The following is a 22,845-nucleotide window of genomic DNA, read 5'->3' as shown; positions in this document are numbered from 1 at the left end:
GTATCTCCTTTATCCCCAGGGAGGTTGGCGAGCATCGTGTTAGCATCATGAAGAACGGCCGCCACGTCGCTAACAGCCCCATTAATATCATGATTGTGCAGTCGGAGATAGGCGATGCCAGCCGGGTCAAAGCCCACGGTGACGGTCTTGTAGAGGGCATCACTTTTAACGATGCTAGCTTTGTTGTGGACACACGAGAAGCGGGTACGTACTTTGTGATGTTTATTTTGTGTATTATTTTGTGTATTTTATATCAGAGCGCCTCCTTTTCTTGTAGGTTATGGCGGCCTCGCTCTGTCCATCGAAGGTCCCAGTAAGGTTGACATCCAGACGGAGGACATTGAGGATGGAACGTGTATGGTGACTTATTGTCCCACTGAGCCTGGGAACTACATTGTGTCTATTCGTTTCTCTGACCAGCACATCCCAGGTAAAAAGGGTGCACAGCTAACACGGCCAGAGCTTGAAAGCGGAGGTCAGATGTGATCATGTGTGTGTGATTGTCAACAGGAAGTCCGTTCACGGTGCAGGTGACAGGGGAGGGTCGCATCCGGGAGAGCATCACACGTAAACAGAGGGCCGCGCCTGTCGCTGGCGTGGGCAGCGTTTGCGACCTCAGCCTGAAGATACCAGGTGACGTTGTTGACGGTTAAACATTTCTTTGCTTTTTGTGTTTTCACCGCTACTTTCACCTACTGTGCTTTAAAATTAATTTCTTTCCTTTCTTAATTATGTGTTCATATTTAAAAATCATGTGGCGTCCAATCATCATGATTGTTTTCTCTGACATGAACGTATTGTGTATTCATTCATTCATTCATTTTCTACTGCTTATCTTCACAAGGGTCACAGGGGGTGCTAGAGTTTATCCCAGCTGTCTTCAGGCGAGAGGCGGGGTACACCCTGGACTGGTGGCCAGCCAATCACAGGGCACATATAGACAAACAACCATTCACACTCACATTCATACCTATGGACAATTTGGAGTCGCCAATTAACCTAGCATGTTTTTGGAATGTGGGAGGAAACCGGAGTACCCGGAGAAAACCCACGCATGCACGGGGAGAACATGCAAACTCCACACAGAGATGGCCGAGGGTGGGATTGAACTCGGATCTCCTAGCTGTGAAGTCTACGTGCTAACCACTCGACTGCCGTGCAGCCCATATTGTGTCTTATTGCCCAAAAAAAAAGAAAAACAGCAATTTTGAGTGCCACTGAGCTTTAAATTTAAAAATACAATATTGTACATACAGTATCTTGATTAGACCCGAGTTCGATTCCACCCTCGGCCATTTCTGTGTGGAGTTTGCATGTTCTCCCCGTGCATACGTGGGTTTCCTCCCACATTCCAAAAACATGCTAGGTTAATTAGCGACTCCAAATTGTCCATAGGTATGAATGTGAGTGTGAATGGTTGTTTGTCTATATGTGCCCTGTGATTGGCTGGCCACCAGTCCAGGGTGTACCCCGCCTCTCGCCTGAAGACAGCTGCTATGGGTTCCAGCACCCCCCGTGACCCTCGTAAGGAAAAGCGGTAAAAAATTAATGAATAATATTTGACACAGCTGCACGGTAGTCGAGTGGTTAGCGCACAGGCCACACAGCTAGAAGACCTCTGTGTGGAGTTTGCATGTTCTCCCCGTGCATGCGTGGGTTTTTTCCGGGTACTCCGGTTTCCTCCCACATTCCATAAACATGCTAGTTTAATTAGCGACTCCAAATTGTCCACAGGTATGAATGTGAGTGTGAATGGTTGTTTGTCTATATGTGCCCTGTGATTGGCTGGTGACCGGTCCAGGGTGTACCCCGCCTCTCACCCGAAGACAGCTGGGATAGGCTCCAGCACTCCTGTGAGGATAAGCAGTAGAAAATGAATGAATGAAAATTGACAACTAAACTTAATTCAGCTTATTTGAAGCCACTTTCTTGAATGACAGCATGATACAATATAGACAATATAAACAATTTAAAAGGTACTACATTATCACACAGTCTCATGTTTCACAGCGCTGGATGTGCGTGAGGTGACGGCCGAAGTCACATGCCCGTCAGGATCCAGTCAGCCTGCCCAGCTTGTCGCCATGGACAACGACACCTACTGCGTGCAGTTCGTGCCCTCTGAGACAGGCGTGCACAGGGTGAACGTGAGGTACCGGGGCGGGCATGTGCCTGGCAGCCCTTTCCAGTTCACCGTGGGGCCGCTAGGCGAGGGCGGTGCCGCCAAGGTCAAAGCTGGAGGTCCAGGACTGGATGCAGCGGTGGCGGGAGAACCAGGTACACACAAATATTTGCAGCTAGTATTTTCTTTACTTCATATCAACGTTCTTCTCTCTCTCCAGCTGAGTTCAGTATCTGGACCAGAGAGGCCGGCGCCGGGGGTTTGTCAGTGGCTGTGGAGGGACCCAGTCGCGCAGAGATCTCCTTCGATGACCGCAAAGATGGATCCTGCGGAGTCTCTTACGTGGCCCAGGAACCCGGTAGATAAAATACAAATCAAAAACCATGTCGATGGTCCTTTTTATGTGTATGACGCTGTGGTGTGGGTACTTCAGGTAATTACGAGATCGCTGTGAAGTTCAACGACCAGCACATCCCAGACAGTCCCTACTTGGTCCCTGTTGCGGCCAACCCCACCTACGACACCCACCGCCTGAACATTAGTGGGCTTCAGGTGAGCCATGAGGACGCTCCCTCACAGCCGACAAAGATGGCTGACCCGTCATAGGACTGTATGACTTTTGAAATATATGCTAATATTCTTCCATCAGGAAGGATAATACAGAGGGATAATTATCGGAAGTTTGGGTGCAAAGTTTATAATTACAGTGGTGTCTTGGTTAACATCATTAATGTGTTCCATAAGGTCCAACCCAAACCAAAACGTACTGTGACCAAAAAAAATCTTCACATAGGAAATTAAAATTTAAACTATTCATTATAATTTCTGCCAGGTTGACTTTTGAAATATATGCTAATATTATTCCATCGGGAAGAATAATACAGAGGGATAATTATCCGAAGTTTGGGTGATGCGATTAAGTTTGGAAAGGATTTGAAAAAGTCGCAAATTTATAATTACAGTGGTGTCTTGGTTAACATCATTAATGTGTTCCATAAGGTTCAACTCAAACCAAAACGTATTGTGACCAAAAAAAATCTTCATGTAGGAAATTAAAATTTAAACTATTAATTATAATAACTAGCGCGCAGGGCTCACAGCTAGGAGACCTGAGTTCGATTCCACCTTGTGTGGAGTTTGCATGTTCTCCCCGTGCATGCGTGGGTTTTCTCCGGGTACTCCGGTTTCCTCCCACATTCCAAAAACATGCTAGGTTAATTAGCGACTCCAAATTGTCCATAGGTATGAATGTGAGTGTGAATGGTTGTTTGACTATGTTTGCATCTGTGTGTGTTTTGTAGAAGGCTGGTCTGAAGGTCAACCAGCCAGCGACATTTAACGTGTGCATGGACGGAGCCAAGGGCAAGCCGGAGGCCAAGGTCACCAGCCCCTCTGGAGCACGACAGGAGTGTGTCATCAGCCCACTGGAAAAAGGTGTGCGTTTGCGTTGCGCCAAAAGATGTTTTGCACGTCTTCCGCTAACCCAACCTTCTCCGCCGTTCCTCCCTACCAGATAAGTACGCCATCCAGTTCATTCCCAGGGAGACGGGCCTCCACACAGTCGATGTCAAGTTGGGCTCTGAAGTCCAAGGAACGTCGTTCACCGTCCTGGTCGGGAAGCCAGAGCAGGATGGACAGCCCGGTCTGGTCTCGGCATACGGTTCCGGTCTTGAGAGAGGCACCACAGGTGGGTTCAAGTAACCCCTGACCCCCTCCGCCATGACTAAGGGACCGTGTCAGATCGTCGAAAATAGTCTACAGGACGATTCCACTTGCTTACTGTTCTGCCATGCTGCTTAGGCGTCCAGTCCGAGTTCATCATCGACAACACAAAGGCGGGTGAGGGCGCTCTGGCCGTGACTATTGAAGGCCCATCCAAGGTCAAGATGGACTGTCTGGAGGTGGCGGAGGGCTACAAGGTGCATTACACACCCATGGCTCCAGGAAACTACATCATCAGCATCAAGTACGGAGGCTCTGACCACATCACTGGAAGTCCCTTCAAGGCCAGAGTCTCAGGTGACAACATTTAGCGTCTTTTTTTCCTTTTGTTGTCTATCAATCCTTTGCTTCTGTCTTTATCTTCTTATGTCTTCTGATTCTTTTCTTCAGCTTCTGTCTTCCACTTTTCTTCTTCCGCTTTTGTGCTGATTTGAAGGTGGAACGTCCTTGTTGACCCAAGAGGGGGGAAAAAAAAGACGTGAGCATCGCTAATTAAGCTAATATTTGACTTTGAAACCTGTTTGAGGTGTGTCATCATGTAAACATATGAACAGGTTTTAGTGCTTTACACATACGCTACTGTATTTTACAAATAATACTAATGGTTTTATTGATGTTTTTTTAAGTCTTATTGTGCAGCTTTAGTAACATAAGCGGGTATTCTGCAAAGCAAGTTTTGTAAAGTAGCGAGGAAGTAGAAAACCGGGCTTGGGTGTTCGGGGAACTTAGCTCTTTTTTTCAAGCAGTTATATCACCATGGAAACAATATAGATGTCATTCAAAAATGAAAAAGTTGTTGTCCGGCCTCACTCTATTGGTGTTGTTCTTGGCAATCTTTGTGTTTATGTTGTGTACTTGTTGATATAGTATTGTTGGTGTATGATCAACAGGGGTCCCAGGATTGACCCCTGGGGAACCCCACAGGTTACTAAAACGTCTTACTAGTATTTAAATTGTCTTGTGTTTATGTTGTGTTCTTGTTGATATAGTATTATTGGTGTATGATGAATAGGGTCCCAGGATTGACCCCTGGGGAACCCCGCAGGTTACTAAAACGTCTTATTAGTATTTCAATTGTCTTGTATTTATGTTGTGTACTTGTTGATATAGTATTATTGGTGTATGATGAATAGGGGTCCCAGGATTGACCCCTGGAGAACCCCACAGGTTACTAAAAATTGTCTTGTGTTTATGTTGTGTACTTGTTGATATAGTATTATTGGTGTATGATGAATAGGGTCCCAGGATTGACCCCTGGGGAACTCCACAGGTTACTAAAACATCTTACTAGTATTTAAATTGTCTCGTGTTTATGTTGTGTACTTGTTGATATAGTATTGTTGGTGTATGATCAATAGGGGTCCCAGGATTGACCCCCGGGGAACCCCACAGGTTACTAAAAATTGTCTTGTGTTTATGTTGTGTACTTGTTGATGTAGTATTGTTGGTGTATGATCAATAGGGGTCCCAGGATTGACCCCTGGGGAACCCCACAGCTTACTAAAACGTCTTACTAGTATTTAAATTGTCTTGTGTTTATGTTGTGTACTTGTTGATCTAGTATTGTTGGTGTACTAGGATAGTGAGGCGTATAAATGTATTTCTAGTCTTAGTTAGTTAATATATTATTCACATTATTAGTAGTATTGTGAGTTCGAACACAGTGGTTGTACTATGAATCCCTTCAGGATGTGACTGTAACGTGTCACCTGGTCCTCTTTCAGGTTCTCCACTGGTGAACGTGAGCAGCGACAGCATGTCATCCACGCTGACCGTAGAACCGCCAGTGGGAGGGTCCAACAGTGGCCCGGTCTTCAGCAGACCGGCCACCTCGGACGCCAGCAAGGTACTGAGCCGAGGACTTGGACTCAGCAAGGCCTTTGTGGGCCAGAAGAGCAGCTTCTCCGTGGACTGCAGCAAGGCTGGTGAGCCAGACTCCGCCTACTTCCACCATTATTACCGTTGTTTCAGCCTTGGTTTGAATACCTCTGCTCTCTACTAGGTAAGAACATGCTAGTGGTGGGCGTCCACGGCCCTGAGGTTCCATGTGAGGAGGTTCTAATCAAGCACCTGGGAGACATGCAGTACAACGTCAGCTATGTGCTGAGGGAACACGGAGACTACGTCCTGGTGGTCAAGTGGGGCGAGGACCACATCCCCGGATCGCCATTTCACGTTAACGTCCCATGATGAGCGAAACACGATGCTCTGCTCTTGACTTTGTACGCTAAATTATTGCTGCTTCAGTCTCTTTTTAGGAATGTAAAACTTCTCAAGTTATGGAGGAAGTGAAAATATCTTTTAATCTCACCCATATCGATAGCAAGTAGACAAATGTAGTGATTATTTTCAAAGAAATAGCATTTCTGAAGTATTAAAAATGGACGCTGCCAAAGTTTTAACCGTATTTCACGAGCCAAACTTTTGTTTTCTCATCCTCCAAATTGCCAATTCTGCTAAGTGTGAATTACGACTGGACTCTACATGTAGACTACTGATGTTCATTTAAATTCCCCACAATCCCTTGCTGCATTGTCTACTTCAGCTTCATTGCTGTTTCGCGCATCTCAATGTTGAGTTGTAATGTTTCCCCTGTTGACCTGCACAGTGAAGGCATCGCTCTGGTTCACTAAAAGATGATTTTCTATGTAAGGGAAAACATTTTGGATTGTTTTAAGTGTGAATGAATCACTGTGATAATGTACATTTGATAATAAAAATGAACTGGAATAAAGAAGTGTGGTCTCTACAGTGATGATCATTCCGGAAGGATGTTAACTATGCAGTAGAATTGTTTAATAGCAGTTTTGTTATCCAGTAATTAGCTTATTTTTACACTGTATTTGTCTAGTTGTGGGGAAGAGCAAGAAGACGCCAAGAGTGATTATTTTTTAGGGGCCCCTGTCAGTCAGTGGCTATTGGATTCCCCCCATATTGTGCCATTGAGGAGGAATGTTATTTTTTTTTTAGCATTTCATGAAAATTATCCATTAACTGTCACGTTTTCTGAAAAGACTACGTTTCGACACAGAAAAAAATCACATCAATTAAAATGTACATTACAAATGTAAACTTAATTAGAACGAACAATAGCCAACATGTACACAGTTGAATGAACATTTTAGATGGTAAAGTGCGCCCACCTGTGGTCACTTAATGCAAGCACAGGCACTGGGCTTCAGTATTGATCACAATTATATGTAGATATCCATTAATTTCTATGCCGCTTATCCTCACTAGAAGGTATGCTGGAGTCTATCCCAGCTGTCTTCGGGTAAGAGGCGGGGTACACCCTTGACTGGTGGCCAGCCAATCACAGGGCACATATAGACAAACCTATGGACAATATGGAGTCGCTAATTAACCTAGCATGTTTTTGGAATGTGGGAGGAAACCGAAGAAAACTGACTGTGTGGCTGACATATTAACCACTCGACCACCATGTGCTATATGTCCTATATGTATATAAATATATAAATATATAAATAAATAAATAAATAAATAAAATAAAAAAAAATATATATATATATATATATATATATATATATATATATATATATATATATATATGTGTGTGTGTATATATATATATATGTGTGTATATATATATATATGTGTGTATATATATATATATATGTGTGTATATGTATGTATATATATATATATATATATATATATATATATATATATATATATATATATATATATATATATATCCAAAGTTTCCACTGATAAAACAAAGCAAAAATCACAAACATGATGAATATTAGCTGTCTATTATGGGTAACCCACTTCCGGTGGGCGTGTCATTGGTGCTCATCTGCCGGTCCTCCTACAAAAGCTCCTGCTATTGGTTACTTTTCGACCAATCACACGCTCCTAAAGTCTACCTTTGTAAAGTATGTGTGTCCCTTGGCAGTGAGTTCTTCTTCTAGCAACAACAACAACAGCAGCAGTATCAGTATCAGCGTCCTCTTCCTCGTTCTACCTCCTCCAGCAGGTGACAAACCACTTCCTGTCTTTATTGTCTGTGTCTTTATTGTCTTTGTCTCAATGTTTGTGAGCAGACAATGAAGTTAATTAGATGTTTAGTTGTTGTTTTCAAGATGAGACTTGAATGAAAGAAAAATGGACGACATCTTGTGAACACTCAAACTGTTAAAAGTGATGGAGTGTAGACACAGGGCGGTCTATATTGTGTTTTCATTTTCATGTTCGTGTCTGAGGAGGGCAAACAGTGTGTCCATGAGGTGTAGACAGGATGTGTCCTCCCTCCGGGGGTGTGGGGGACATTCTTCTAAGGTGCCATTGCTCCCTCCCTTCCTCCTCCACAGATTAGAAGATAAGAACCTGTTGGAGCAGACGATGACTGTTGGTGTCATCATGGAGAGCTGCTATTGTCAAAGATCCTCTATTTCAGTGAAGTTCCCTTGGTGGAATATTTGTATTACCCCCTAACCAGAGGAAAACATGCAATTCCCAAAACCGCGTTCAGCAGTAGTTTTTTGTTTGAAACTTTTAGAAATTAAAATCCATAAAAAAATACTTTTAATTATGAAACAAATAAATGATTTACTTAAACTTAAATTGAGTTTTATTGAGTTAAAGTGCCATCTTTTGGGTCAAAGTCATTCTCTCCACAAGTGCTAGCATTTGTCACAACTCACTCAAAAATACACAGTGCTTTTGAATGCCTCATGAAAGGAGACAGATATGAGTTGTTCATGGTTCTGTGTGAGCGTTTCATTAAAGCGTGGATGCTTTGTTTGGCCACTCTATTCTGTGGACTAGTTTATTAGGTGTTTTGTTTGGCTATACACTAACCGAGACAGTGTATGAAAACCAAGTCGTACTGTATTTTTTGTGTTTGGGTGGCGACCAGTCCAGGGTGTACCCCGTTTCTCGTCTGAAGTCAGCTTGGATAGGCTCTAGCAAACCCCTTCCACGATTCAAATGAAGATAAGGGGTATAGAAAATGGATGGATTGTATTTTTAGCAATAATTTTGTTGGAAAACCAAATCATATGAAAACTAGTACATACATAAACATAGGTTTTACTGTATATGACAGAAGCTCTATCTGATCCTTTTAAGGAACCACTCCCAAAACACTATTCTCCATGTGACAGGAGCGCTATGCTACTGCAAATATTATTTTAAGATTATTTAAGATAATTTTGAGGATTTACTGCAAAAACGCACTTAAGATCCTCTGTGTCACGGGTGTCAAACTCAAGGCAATGGAAGAGAGACCATCTTTACACTTAAAAATGTTGGTTTGAAATTGTAGTCTTCTAAAACGTTTAACACAGACTGTTCATATGGATGTTTGTGTGTATCGGAAACACGTTCGCACTTGCAGAGCACTTCCTATGCAAACAGGACTGTTTAGAATATGTTTGCATGCGCATAGTATGTAATTATCCTTTGTAATGTGTGATGTCAGCTGACATGCACGCCTGTTGCTATGACAGCAGACGGAAGCACAGTAGTACAATTCCAACACCATACTGTATGTATACGGTATCATCCTGGGACACTTCTTCATTCTCATGACAAGAACATGAGATGCATTCAGGGACACTCTGATTATGTGTGTGTGTTTGTGTGTGGAATGACTTGAAGTGGATTTTCTTATCACGTTTCGTAACTCTTAATTTGGATGTACAATTTGCTACATTTAAAGAGGAACTATTACACTAATTTTTCACCCCTTTGTATTGAGTTGTGTTCTCCTATAGAGCAGTTACACACAATAATAAATACGATTTTGCAGAATCTGCACCTATTCCAGCTGTATTTATTTCAAAAAAGTGCTTCCTAACCATGAAGCATATAAGAAAGTTTGCCCCTCTGTGACATCACAAAGGGGACGGTTTTACCACGCCTTTTGAAACCGAGCGTTTTCATCTTTCAGGGCTCACATCCAAATGCCCAAACCTCGTTATCTGAAACATTTAACACGATAATACAACATTCTAACTACATTTATAGGTCAGAAAAGTGGAAAAAGCATAATAGTTCTCCTTTAAGTGTGCTGGAAAATACACTAAAAACGAGTGTATTGACCTTAAATTATCTGATGTCTTTGAACGCAACGTGTCATTGCTCATAATAACAGTTAATTGTCAAGTAAGGGGTGATTCAAATGTTGTACTACTATTAAAGACACTAGTGGTAGACAAATGCATTTTTAGACTTGTATATAATCCCCATTTTTAATTAATCACGATTAATCACCATTAGCGACTATGTCTGAAATATGCCAATTTTGACTGTATTTATTGAACAGAAAGATAAATGACAGGACATACATACATATACATATATATATATGTGTGTGTGTGTGTGTATATATATATATATATATATATATATATATATATATATATATATATATATATATATTGTCCTGTCATTCATCTTTCTGTTCAATGAATACAGTATATATACTAATATATAATCCTGTCCTGTCATTTATTATTATTTTTTTCTGTTCAATAAATACAGTCAAAATTGGCATATTTCAGACGTAGTTGCTAATGGTGATTAATCATGATTAATTAAAAATGGGGATTTATCTGATTAAAAATGGTAATAATTGAATAGCCTTCAGACAGACAGTAGCTTAGCATATATTGGTCAATATTGGATAGTTTTTTTTACATTTTTAATGTACAAAATATATAAAAGTGGCTCCAGCATCCTTCCATTTTTATATATTTATGTGAGCTTCGCTGGAATAAAAAACTCACCCTTGATTGACAGTTAAAAAATGTACGATTTAGTGCTGTTAGAGGATATCGTTTAGCCTCGGCAGGGGTTTTCTTTCTCATGTCGCCGGTTATTCATTGACATGGTCATTACATACACCAACACAAACTTGTGAATCAACGTAGAAATAAGTGTACAATTCAAAGCAAATAGTTATGTTCATAACTTTGTTCTCGCTGAGTGACAGCATCAATTAGCGGTTACATTCTTGCAGAGACTCGTCTGCTGCCAAGTTTGACGGCGCCACCCACCGCTCTTTACACGTGTTTACAGTACACACAGTAGAGAGACAGTCTTTAAAAAATTTTAAAAAGTCTGTTATTACATGTTATTACGTAAATATTCCAAAACAAAACGTCATCTGCAGGGCTAAAATATGTAAGTTATTTTGATATTCTGCTATATTTCACAAAGAGCTTGTAAAATATACTTTTAAAGAGCACCAATAAATAACAATCCAGCACATAACATTTTGCTTTGTGATACAGTGGAACCTTGGTTAGAGTCCGCCCCCGGTTAGCGTGTTCTTCACCATAATTTAGCCCCGGTTTGCATGCATTCTCTGGTTGGTGTATAACATGGCGTGTATGGTGTCTGTTAATACATTCATTCATTCATTCATTTTCTACCGCTTTTTCCTCACGAGGGTCGCGAGGGTGCTGGAGCCTATCCCAGCTGTCTTCGGGCGAGAGGCGGGGTACACCCTGGACTGGTGGCCAGCCAATCACAGGGCACATATAGACAAACAACCATTCACACTCACATTCATACCTATGGACAATTTGGAGTCGCTAATTAACCTAGCATGTTTTTGGAATGTGGGAGGAAACCGGAGTACCCGGAGAACATGCAAACTCCACACAGAGATGGCCGAGGGTGGAATTGAACCCTGGTCTCCTAGCTGTGAGGTCTGCGTGCTAACCACTAGACCGCCGTGCTGCCCTCTGTTAATACACTAAGTATCTTTTAAAAGATGTTTGGTCCGGACCACAAGTGTGAACACTTGTGACATGATGTAGCAAACAAAAGGTACACTTCCTGTCTGTTTGAGGGAAGGAAGAGGTTTTACGGTCAGTCTGAGACGAAGATCACAAGACTTGTTGCTGTCCTAGAAAGGACAAAAAGCAAAACACTGCTGTGATTATTGGAGTCTATTTATCTTCTTAAAATACAAAAACACTATCTGATTCTGAGTCCCAATCAGCCAACATGTTAGGAACTTTATGTGCTAATGTTTGTGTTGTCCTAAGGAAGCAATAAAACGGACAGCTGCACTTTAAAATGCATCACACATACACACACACACACACACACACACACACACACTTAGTGCAGACAGCTTTAAAGACGCAGCTGCATAGTTGGACTTAAAGGGCTCGTTTTGTGATCGTAGCACACATACCTTTGCATGTTCAGACACATGTGGTGACCAAATTCCCCCCTCTTTTTTCCCCCCTCATGGTCTCTTCTTCTGTTCTCCACAGCCGCCATGAAAATAGCATCTTTCAACATCCAGAAGTTTGGAAGGAACAAAGTGTCCGACCCAGAAATCCTTCAAATTCTGGTCCAGGTAAGACTCACGAGTCGTAATAATATAATATAATATATAATATATAATATATAATATAATATATACACTACCGCTCAAAAGTTTGGGATCACTTGGAAATGTTTTTTGCCAGTCTGAGATATGGCTTTTTCCAGCATCCTGAAGTGGCCGCTTCACTGTTGATACTGATACTGACACTGATGATTGACAGCTACTATTTAGTGCAGCTGCCAGGTGACGACCTGTGAGGCGTCTTTGTATTAATACTACACACTCTCAGATATTTGTCTTCTTGCACAGTTGTGCAGCGTTTTTCTGTCCTTGTTAGACCCAGTTTGTGCTGCTCTCTGAAGGGAGTAGTTAACAGCATGGTAAGAGATTTTAGTTTTAGTTTAGATTTTTTAGATGGCTTTTCTAATCATCTATTAGCCTTATAAAAACTTGGATTAGCAGCCATACCAGGAGATTGATGCAGAGGACTGACAGTTGTTGATAGTAGGCCTCTATGCAAAAATGTACATCCTTCTTTGAAAATCATCTCATTCATTTTTAATTTGTTTGTGAAATGGATAAAAATTGTTTGTGAAATGCATGAAAATGTGTTTTTCTTTGGAAAACAAAGAAATTTGCAAGTGATCCCGAACTTCTTTTGAGCGGTAGTATATGTGTGTGTGTATATATATATCTGAAATATGCAAATTTTTACTGTATTTATTGAACAGAAAGATAAATGACAGGACAGGATTTTATATATATATATATATATATATATAATTATTTATTTTTAATTATATTAATAATTATATATAATTTATATTTATATATATTTATTTATTTTCATAATTATAATTTATTATAATATATATATATATAATCCTGTCCTGTCATTTATCTTTCTGTTCAATAAATACAGTAAAAATTTGCATATTTCAGACGTAGTTGCTCATAGTGATTAATCATGATTAATTAAAAATAGGGATTAATCTGATAAAAAAATGGTAATAATTGAATAACCCTTCAGATACAGATATAGCTTAGCATATATTGATCGATATTGGATTTTTTTTTACATTTTAATGTACAAAATATATATTTAAAAAATATATAAAAATATATATAAAATATAGAAAAAGTGTCTCCAGCATCCTTCCATTTTTATATACATATGTGAGCTTCGCTGGAATTAAAAAAACTCACCCTTGATTGACAGTATGAATATTTACAATTTAGTGCCATTGGAGGATATCGTTTACATTGGTAGGGGTTTTCTTATTCTGGTCCAGGTAAGACTCACATGGAGTTGTAATAATGATACAAAAGTACATACATGTACAACCTAAAAGTACAGTGATTGAAGCTTTAAGAGTACTCTAACAATAATATTCAATATTCCTTTGAGTCTGCTTATGAAATGTCACGTCTCAGCTTTCCACCAGGAGGAAAAGTATTTTTGTTTGTTGTTTTGTTGCTACGTTGTGTGATGTGGAGTCGATCGCCTGCAGATTATCCGACGCTATGACATCATCGTGATCCTGGAGGTGGTGGATATCAGCGGGATGTCGGTCCAGACCCTCATGGATGCACTCAACACGTAAGCAAAACCTAGAAATAAACCTATAAATAACTTATAACTATGAATCATGAAAGTAGCATCGTGTGTGTGTGTGTGTGTGTGTGTGTGTGTGTGTGTGTGTGTGTGTGTATGTGTGTATGCAGGTCCAACGCGGCCCATCACTACACTCTGAAGATCAGCTGTCGCTTGGGACGGTCCCGCTACAAGGAGCAGTTCATGTTCCTTTACAGGTACGATTCCCCGGCATCACCTTCTCACTGTTCGATAGGTTTTGTTTGACACATCCATGACACCGAAGACAGCACAGGTGTCCAAACAGCAGCCCGGGGGCCATTTGTGGCCCACTGCTGTTTTTTTTATGGGCTCGTCGCACATTCTAAACGTATAATTTAGCAAGAAAACTCTCTTTGGGGTCTGCCATTGTTTACAAACTTGCCACATTTAAACCACGCCCCCTTGATCACAACGAGGGACTTCTACTGAAGTGCCCTATCCTGGAGTAAGATGCTAACCTGGCTAAACTTCCCAGAATGGAAGCCATCTTTGATGCAAGCTGCCTTCTTTACACAGGGATGACTTGGTGGACCTGGTGGGCTCCTACCAGTTTGATGACCAGTTGATTGATGGCGGGGACGTTTTCGCCAGGGACCCTTACATCCTGCGATTCCGATGCCACAACACAGGTGGAACTCGTACAGTTCCAGTACAGTTCCAGTTTTATGGACTGGTGTGTTTATTCATCTCAACATGTGCGTGTGTTTTACTCCACCAGTGCTGAAGGACCTGGTGATGATCCCCGTTCACACCAAACCACAGGACTCGGAGACTGAGCTGGATGAACTTTTTGACGTCTTTCAGCACGTGAAGGCCAAGTGGAGGACAGATGTGAGGACATTTGGAGGACAATGTTGATTTTTCTGGACTAATTTGTTCATAATTCAACATACATTTAATCTGTCCTACATCATCACCATAGCGTATTCCACCTGACATCTACTGTTTTCTGGCATGCTAATATGGTTGATGTCATTTATTCACAGTAACGCGAAAACGATAATTCATAAAAATAGATTATACATCATATACTGTTTACAGTTCAGTATGTTCTCCATGCCTTGGCAACAGAACGTGATGATCCTGGGCGACTTCAACGCAGACGGCGCGTACGTCTCAGAACGCGACATGCAGAGCATCCGCATCCGCTGCGACAGGAACTTCCACTGGCTGATCGGAGACGACGTGGACACCACGGCGAGCACCGCAAACGCACACACGTACGACAGGTGGGATCCACAAATGCACCGCAACACAGTTAACAAGTACAGAAAGCCATTGTTGAGCAGATTTGCCTTTTAGGATCGTCGTCTACGGAGACGACATGTTCCACGCTGTTGTGCCCAACTCTGCCCGACCCTTCAACTTCCAGAAAGCGTTCAATCTCAGCAATGAGCAGGTGTCTTTTTTTTTTTTAACACTCATGATGGTGTGTGAGCTGCACGGCGGTCGAGTGGTTAGCTAAGAGACCTGAGTTCAATCCCACCCTCGGCCATCTCTGTGTGTAGTTTGCATGTTCTCCCCGTGCATGCGTGGGTTTTCTCCGGGTACTCCGGTTTCCTCCCACATTCCAAAAACATGCTGGAAAATACACTAAAAACGAGTGTATTGACCTTAAATTATCTGATGTCTTTGAACGCAACTCCTGATTCAAATATTGTACTACTATTCAAGACACTAGTGTTAGAAAAATGTATTTTTAGACTTGTATTTTTATGCCAACTAGAATTGGCATATTTCAGACGTAGTTGCGAATGGTGATTAATCATGATTAATTAAAAATGGGGATTAATCTGATTAAAAATGGTAATAATTGAATATCCCTTCAGATGCTAGGTTAATTGGCGACTCCAAATTGTCCATAGGTATGAATGTGAGTGTGTATGGTTGTTTGTCTATATGTGCCCTGTGATTGGCTGGCCACCAGTCCAGGGTGTACCCGGCCTCTTGTCCGAAGACAGCTGGGATAGGCTCCAGCAGCGGTAGAAAAAGAATGAATGAATGAATGATGGTGCGTCATGCGTCACTGTAAACATCTGAGCTCATCCTGGCATCTCTGCAGGCGTTGAAGGTCAGCGACCATTACCCTGTAGAAGTTGAGCTCAAGTCTCTGACGGAACCACGACAGGAAACTCAAGGTAAATAAATCAAAAATAATTAATAAATCAAAATAAATATTTAGTAGAGTTCATAGAACTCATAGAAGTTCATGTTTTTTGTTCTGTAGGTCTACTGCTGGATGGAGAGCTGCTGGAGATGAAAAAGGGGAACCTGCTGCTGGAGAGGGAGAAGCTCAACCTGGAGATCCAAATCCTTCAGATGAAGCTGGCCAAGATGACGCGTGGAGATAAACAGACAGATGAACAGACGTCTTCCAGCTGCAAGATGTTGTGAAATACTCTGCTGGGTGTTTTGGACTATTGACTTCCTGGTTTGGAAGTCACCATGGTGACCTTTAGTGGCCAGTCATGTGATGCTATGCTATGACACACTGATTCAGTTGAACACTATTCATCTGGTGCAGCTACGATATTAGATAACTCAATATCTAAGGAAACAAAGTACAATAGTAGATAGGTTCCCATCAAAAGAGATATTTAAAAGATATATAAAAGTTGTAGATGCATAATTGTGACTATTTGACCAAAATACATAATGTAGGAAAGGGAAATCACTGTGAGGAAGAAGTGATTCCCAAAGTGTGGGTCGCAGTCCTCTGATGGGTCATGGTGGTACTCCAGGTGGGCCATGAGAGGTCATTAAAATTGATTAATTTTTGCAAATACAATTTTTAAAATTCTTTTTATTGTAAAATATTTATTATATTTATTATTTCTGTATTAAGATATTTTAAATCCACCGATTAAAAGATAATTTGAAACTAGCCTATTAAAACAATATGTATTTTGGTCAAATAATCACAAGAACTTATTGTTAAAAGAATATGGCACTACACTGCAAACATGTTAGCTTTAGCTCCTTTCACACTGCCCATAAATGGCAGCTTTTTACTGGGGGGGTGACGTCTATGTAACCCCCTTTCCAATTTCAGTAGTAGTACTGCATCAGGGATGTAAAAGATGCTATGATAAACATCTACAATTGTCCGATGGTTGCTGCCCCCCATAGGTGTTTTCCTTATTCTGACCTACAAGGTACTCTATTCATTTCAATCATTTTGTATCTCAATAAATTAAAAAATTAATTGAAACAACTTTTTGGGATGATTTCAAATCATTTTATTGGTGTCTCCATTTACAATATATACCATAAAAATGTCAACTTGATTCCTTTTAACCGATTATTCCCATATCTACACCCACTGACTGTTATTTGAAAATGGTCAGTGTGCTAATACAACAAATGTATCGCGTTACAAGCTGTACACAAAACTCATTTTTCCTCAAATTAAAGTTTTACTTGTGGAAAAAGGTCAACACTGGGAACTTTTAACACAGCAAAACAAAGCAGAGTCTCAATGAGCAAAGATACATTGCAGTCATGGGAAGCGAAGCCGGGGGAAGCGTAAGTCATATGGAAAGTTCACTTCTTGCCGGATTTCTTGATGCCGCTGCTGCCGCCTGGAGGAGAGTACAGACAGAACTGTGCATGAGATATGATGTCACATTGTCACTAAAATGAAAATATCTGTTCATACAGAGAGGTCCTTTTCCAGAGGCTTTGGCCTTTAGTGCATCCAAAGCTTTCTGCTCCTCTTTCTGCTTCTGCTTGAAGGCCACGTCGTCCTGCACACATTGATAAATGCTTCAATGCATACTCTTTATTTGCCGTTGCTGTTAGTAATGTAGCATTCAAAATTATATCATGGAAATTGATATTGACATCAAATTAATTACTATAGTGAAGACAGGCACTTTTGCATTGGGTTTATTGAAAGTGAAGAAACAGCACTTACCTCATCCAACTCCTTGCCCTGTTTTTTGGGAGCCTTTAGCGGTTTCTTTTTGCCTCCTGAAAACATGACAATTATTTTCAGCAATGGTTACAACTAACTCGGGTACAGCGTCATATAACAAGTAGCAGTTGAAATAATATAAAAAAATAGTGAGAAATACAATACATATTTATACAAAAGATCGCCGCTCTCGTTAACAACAGTTAGCTTGCTAACCCACAGGCTAACTTCATTTTAATTTTACTGCGTCATTTACACACACTATAATGGCGGACATCAGTAGCTACTTAAAGCAACATCTCACCTTCCCTGCCAGACATCTTTTGACGTTTATAATTAAACGGAAGGGAAAAATGTGTAAGTTTTGATGAAAAAACACCGCCTCCACAGTAGCGAAGCCGCGCTGTAAGGACCCCAGTCAAAAGAACTCTGACCCGGAAATAGAAGGACGAATTATATGCCTGAACAAAAAACAAACGGCTATCATCAAGCTAGCTGTTTCATTTGACATTTAGAATGAAGACTCTTGGCTGTCAAAACATCGTCACCGGGACATGTAAACATTGAAAACAATATAAGCGGAATATAGGTATGTTAATTCGATACTGTTATATCGTAATTGTAAGGCTTAGTAACGTGATGCTAAATGCTATGTATTTACCAATGAAAATGGGTGAGGGCATTAGCAGCTAGTAAGCTAATCCTGGAGGTTGATGCTACAAAATGTTGGAAGTAATATTTTTGTTTATTCCTCACTGTGAATGGTTAAAGTGGAAGTGGAGTGAGAATTCTAGCTGATATTTGATTTGGAATGGTGTTCATCAAACAGTAATTAATTTATTAGTCATTTTGTTAACTTTATTGCTCAATATTTTTTTTTACAGTTGCTGGGGAGACATTGCGGCATTCACAGTGTTAATATTGCACTTCTCAATGAGGTACATTAATTCTGAATTTAGTCAGGCTTTCTGTTTTGGTCTTTGATGCTAACTTTGGACCCCATGTTGATTGTGTCAGGTACAAAGTTCATGGCTCCTGTTGTTTGTCCCGCCTCTTCCTGCTTGGACCTCGGTTGGGCCAGGTGTGTGTGGTCCGAACCTACAGTGCCCAACACCAGCCAAGTGGACCAAAACGTCCTGATGGGAGGGACGGACCTGAGACGCTGAAGAAACGTGCACTGTCAGCCTTACAAGTATGTCAAATAGAACCTCTCAAGTCAAACACAACCCCTATGAAAATGGAAATAATCCGTTCCAGGTTGCTAAGAGGTGTTGGACTGTAGAAGTTCCTTACTAGAAGAAGTTGTTCACATCAAATTCACAACTGCGCCATTTTTTCTCTCTTTTGCTCCTCCAGCATGCAGGTCAATTGGGGCAGCAGTGGGGTCAAAGGTCGGCACAGATGATGAGTGCCACCATGAACAGTTGGTGGGAGAGATATGAGGAATTTGTTGGTCTCAACGAGGTCCGTCACGCTCAGACCAAGGTCACAGAGGTCAGTAGACAGTGAGACGATTTGCTTTGTTGACAACCGTGACAGCTTAACATATTTTTGTTTTCCAGGCTGAAGCGGCGTTCATGGTGTCCAGGGGGATGGTACGTGAGGCCCACGGCAGCCTGGAGGCCCTTCTGGCCCGGCTGAAGGAGGTCAGGGACAGGCTGGACAGAGTTTCGAGGGAGGAGGCGCACTACCTGGAGCTGGCCACGCTGGAGCACAAACTACTGCAGGTGAGCATGTTATGTATTGTCCCGGATATATTACAAAACAAAAGGTAGTAAATATAAGATTTGATAGTATAATACAATCTATTTTAATAATTATAGTCATAAAATAATGAGTATCTATGTATGCAGAGCTGTCCGCCTCAAAGTACATCCATTTGTGTCGTCATTATCTGTGCAAAAACCTAACAAGTGTGTCCGTGTGGCGTCCCGACGGCAGGAGGAACGTCGCCTGAGGACATCGTACGAGTGTACAGAGAGCTCGGAGAGAGAGAAGTTTGCCTTGTTTTCAGCCGCCGTCCGAGAGAGTCACGAGAAGGAGAGGACGCGAGCCGAGCGTACTAAGAACTGGTCCATCATCGGCTCGGTGCTGGGAGCCCTGATTGGGGTCATGGGGTCGACGTACATCAACCGGGTCCGCCTGCAGGTGAGAACGCCAAATTGAATCTTTTTTGCAAAGAATCGTCATTTTGTATATAGAGTCGTCGCTCGACACATGATGGTTTTTTTTTAAAACATATATTAATAAATCAGACCCGAGTTCAATCCCACCCTCGGCCATCTCTGTGTGGAGTTTGCATGTTCTCCCCGTGCATGCGTGGGTTTTCTCCGGGTACTCCGGTTTCCTCCCACATTCCAAAAACATGCTAGGTTAATTAGCGACTCCAAATTGTCCATAGGTATGAATGTGAGTGTGAATGGTTGTTTGTCTATATGTGCCCTGTGATTGGCTGGCCACCAGTCCAGGGTGTACTCCGCCTCTCGCCCAAAGACAGCACCCCTCGCGACCCTCGTGAGGATAAGCGGTAGAAAATTAATGAATATTAATATTGTTGTTTCATGGTTGAAATTAGTAGAAAATTTACATATTTAAGCACATTGTACATATTTTTGCCTAATTAGCATTTTCAAAATCATCCCACTTCACAGTCTGAACATCGTGCCCTCCCAGTATTGCAGTATTGCAGTTTTTCCAAAATTAATTAATAGATGACCGCCATTTTGGGCTTGACTACAGCCTATTAGTACATTTAAATATGTACATTCTGTATTCTTGTCCTAAATTAAGCATTTTCAGGCATAAAAAAGAGTAAATAAAGTAAATTACGAATACATTCTAAGGGATGGAAGGATGTTGATGAACTGTAGTCTACACTGGCCACTAGGTGTCGCTAATAACACAAACTAGACTTGTTTACTGTCAACAATTATTGTAGGTTTGAATGATGTCACATGAGGCACAAAAATAACAATAATACTAATAATCACCATCATAATAATAACATGCGGTATCGTTGTGGTTGTACTCCAACTAAAACTGAATCCCTGACATCACTTCCTGTCCACACGTCCGGGAGGAATTTACTGAAATGCCCATAAGTAATAATAAATGACCAGTCTTTAGTGGCATATTTTCTCTGATTATATGTACTATATTGGGTAATATGAGTCTAAAGGTTATAAACGGCGGTCCACGGTCCATTTGGTGCTGCTCCTCCTGGCGGATTCCGAGGCGTTCCCATGCCAATTGAGAGACACATTTTCTCCAATTTGTCCTGGGTCTTCCCCGAGGCCTCCTACTGGTTGGATGTGCTCCGAACACCCCTATGGGGAGGTGTCCAGGAGGCGTTCTGACCAAATGCCCAAGCCAGCTCATCTGGCTCGTCTCAATGCGGAGGAGCAGCGGTTCTACTCCGAGTTTCTCCTGGATGACAGAGCTTCTCACCTTATCTCAACGGGAGAGCCAAGCCACCCTGCGGAGTAAACTCATTGCGGGAGCTTTTTCTTTCTCCCTCTTCACCACAACGGCTGTGACAATAGAAGAAGAAACTCTTAGCATCTCCTCGTGTTCAAAGTTGTAACGTGTTGTTTGTAGGAGCTGAAGGGTTTGTTGCTGGAAGCCCAGAAAGGTCCAGAAAGCCTGCAGGAAGCCCTCAAAGTCCAAGCAGGAAACCACCGCTCCCAGCAGGACGAGCTGCGTGCCCTCATCGACACCCTCAGGGTCACCATAAATGACCCTAAGGGTCCGAGTCCTGCCTCACCCATCAGGCCTTCTTCAACCTTGAGTGAAGTCCGCAGTAGCAACCAAAGGACTGAATCCCTGATGCAGTCTCTTTTGCCACAAGTGGGTCAGCTCCAGCAAGGACTCGCCAAGGTCCACAACGAGCTTTGTGGTCTGAGAAACCTGCTGGAAACCGCACTGCAGGCTCGCAGGGAAACACCGGAGAGGCCGGTCGGTATCGAGAGAGCGGGAGCAGACGAGGTTCTGGGGTCGGAGTCAATGTTTCAGACTCTAGAGGACACTCAGAGGACGTTGGGGGAGCGTATCAGCCGCAGCACCCTCTATAACGCCACCTTCACGTACACGGCCACCGCTATCACCATTGCCGCCGTGTACATTCTCCTGCGAGGAGGCTCTTAGGCGACGTTCACACTGCAGCTCGATTCCAATATCAAATGTTTTCCCATGTCAGTGTGAATAGTAAAATCCATTTTTTTAGCTTTAGAGACCAATCAAACTTATTTAAATGATTTAAATGTGGTCACCATGGCAACATGGACCAAATATTACTGACATACTTGAACATATAATATCATGCTGCACTGAAACCATTTATGATCACATCATTAAAAAAAACACTGAATCTCTATGGCGTTACAACTGTTGTCTGTGCACTGGTTATTCCAATACTTGCCAACAGAGGGCAGCAACCACTTACATTTTTAGGCTTCAGTGAACCCAATCCTGCCCGCCACGTTTTCATCTCTAGTGTTTTCACCAGTGACATGCAATGAGGTTCATGGCTGGTGAGGAACAGATTCCTTAGGAGTTTCCTAAGGTTAATAAATTAATAGGTTAAGTTGGGGATTAAGAAGATAACTAAAAAGAGTTGCAAGTGTTGGATTTGATTTTCTATTTGCTAGTGCTTGAATTACATAGAATGTAGAAAGTCATGGTGTATAATAAATATTTCTGCAACATTATTGGCGACATGCTGACAAACAGAAACTGGCCAACTCAGTGTGCACACACGATGTTCTCACCTTTGGGTTCTTCCCTGTATTGGAGCAGGATATCTGCAATTTCCTAAATTTTCTATAAGAAAATATTTAAAAAGATAATAAATAAATATATTTTTAAAATAAATAAATAAATAAATAAATATTTTTATACAGTTAAATGGCCAAATATTAATGTATTTGGTGTTAGTACATGTTTTTATATTTTATAAAGTATTAAAAAAGATGAATAAAATAAATAAATAAATATATTAAAAATAAAATAATATTTTTACACAGTTAAATGGACAAATATTAATGTTTATTTGGTGTTAGTACTTGTTTTTATATTTTATAAAATATTTAAAAAGATGAATAAAATAAATAAATATAAATATATTAAAAATAAAAAAT

At 41.2% G+C, this 22,845-nt stretch overlaps 3 protein-coding genes across 3 annotated transcripts in view; all 3 read left to right on the top strand.

Moving 5' to 3' along the window:
* The window catches only part of LOC131106038 (filamin-B), a 52,712-nt gene extending 46,131 nt beyond the window's left edge, over positions 1–6,581 (top strand). The window contains exons 39-49 of the mRNA XM_058054696.1: positions 1–204; positions 278–430; positions 511–633; positions 2,011–2,277; positions 2,343–2,480; positions 2,556–2,674; positions 3,424–3,556; positions 3,636–3,809; positions 3,923–4,141; positions 5,569–5,769; positions 5,847–6,581. Of these exons, the coding sequence (XP_057910679.1) occupies positions 1–204; positions 278–430; positions 511–633; positions 2,011–2,277; positions 2,343–2,480; positions 2,556–2,674; positions 3,424–3,556; positions 3,636–3,809; positions 3,923–4,141; positions 5,569–5,769; positions 5,847–6,034 (1,919 nt within the window). The 3' untranslated portion in view covers positions 6,035–6,581. The remainder of the gene's footprint in view (positions 205–277; positions 431–510; positions 634–2,010; positions 2,278–2,342; positions 2,481–2,555; positions 2,675–3,423; positions 3,557–3,635; positions 3,810–3,922; positions 4,142–5,568; positions 5,770–5,846) is intronic.
* Positions 6,582–7,713: 1,132 nt separating this feature from the next.
* On the top strand, positions 7,714–17,115 carry dnase1l4.1 (deoxyribonuclease 1 like 4, tandem duplicate 1). The gene is made up of 10 exons (XM_058054975.1): positions 7,714–7,844; positions 12,103–12,188; positions 13,670–13,758; positions 13,884–13,970; positions 14,311–14,423; positions 14,513–14,625; positions 14,866–15,023; positions 15,097–15,193; positions 15,857–15,932; positions 16,022–17,115. The coding sequence occupies exons 2-10, from the start codon at positions 12,108–12,110 to the stop codon at positions 16,186–16,188; spliced, it is 981 nt and encodes a 326-aa protein (XP_057910958.1). The 5' UTR covers positions 7,714–7,844; positions 12,103–12,107; the 3' UTR covers positions 16,189–17,115.
* A 1,018-nt stretch (positions 17,116–18,133) lies between these two features.
* Positions 18,134–22,080, top strand: ccdc51 (coiled-coil domain containing 51). The gene is made up of 7 exons (XM_058054974.1): positions 18,134–18,299; positions 18,595–18,648; positions 18,728–18,902; positions 19,067–19,204; positions 19,273–19,437; positions 19,652–19,858; positions 21,308–22,080. The coding sequence occupies exons 2-7, from the start codon at positions 18,644–18,646 to the stop codon at positions 21,851–21,853; spliced, it is 1,236 nt and encodes a 411-aa protein (XP_057910957.1). The 5' UTR covers positions 18,134–18,299; positions 18,595–18,643; the 3' UTR covers positions 21,854–22,080.
* Positions 22,081–22,845: the final 765 nt, after the last annotated feature.

The sequence above is a fragment of the Doryrhamphus excisus genome, chromosome 18 (assembly GCF_030265055.1).
Source record: "Doryrhamphus excisus isolate RoL2022-K1 chromosome 18, RoL_Dexc_1.0, whole genome shotgun sequence".
In the NCBI taxonomy this organism is placed as follows: domain Eukaryota; kingdom Metazoa; phylum Chordata; class Actinopteri; order Syngnathiformes; family Syngnathidae; genus Doryrhamphus; species Doryrhamphus excisus.
The sequence above is the reverse complement of the archived record's forward strand: the minus strand, read 5'-3'. Positions and strand labels throughout refer to the sequence as shown.

Coding starts and splice junctions, on each gene's coding strand:
- dnase1l4.1 (XM_058054975.1), top strand. CDS start 12,108: ATGAAAATAGCATCTTTCAACATCCAGAAGTTTGGAAGGAACAAAGTG. Junction 14,424..14,512: donor ATTCCGATGCCACAACACAG/GTGGAACTCGTA, acceptor TTACTCCACCAG/TGCTGAAGGACCTGGTGATG. Junction 14,626..14,865: donor AGGCCAAGTGGAGGACAGAT/GTGAGGACATTT, acceptor CCTTGGCAACAG/AACGTGATGATCCTGGGCGA.
- ccdc51 (XM_058054974.1), top strand. Junction 18,903..19,066: donor GTGCACTGTCAGCCTTACAA/GTATGTCAAATA, acceptor TTGCTCCTCCAG/CATGCAGGTCAATTGGGGCA. Junction 19,438..19,651: donor TGGAGCACAAACTACTGCAG/GTGAGCATGTTA, acceptor TCCCGACGGCAG/GAGGAACGTCGCCTGAGGAC.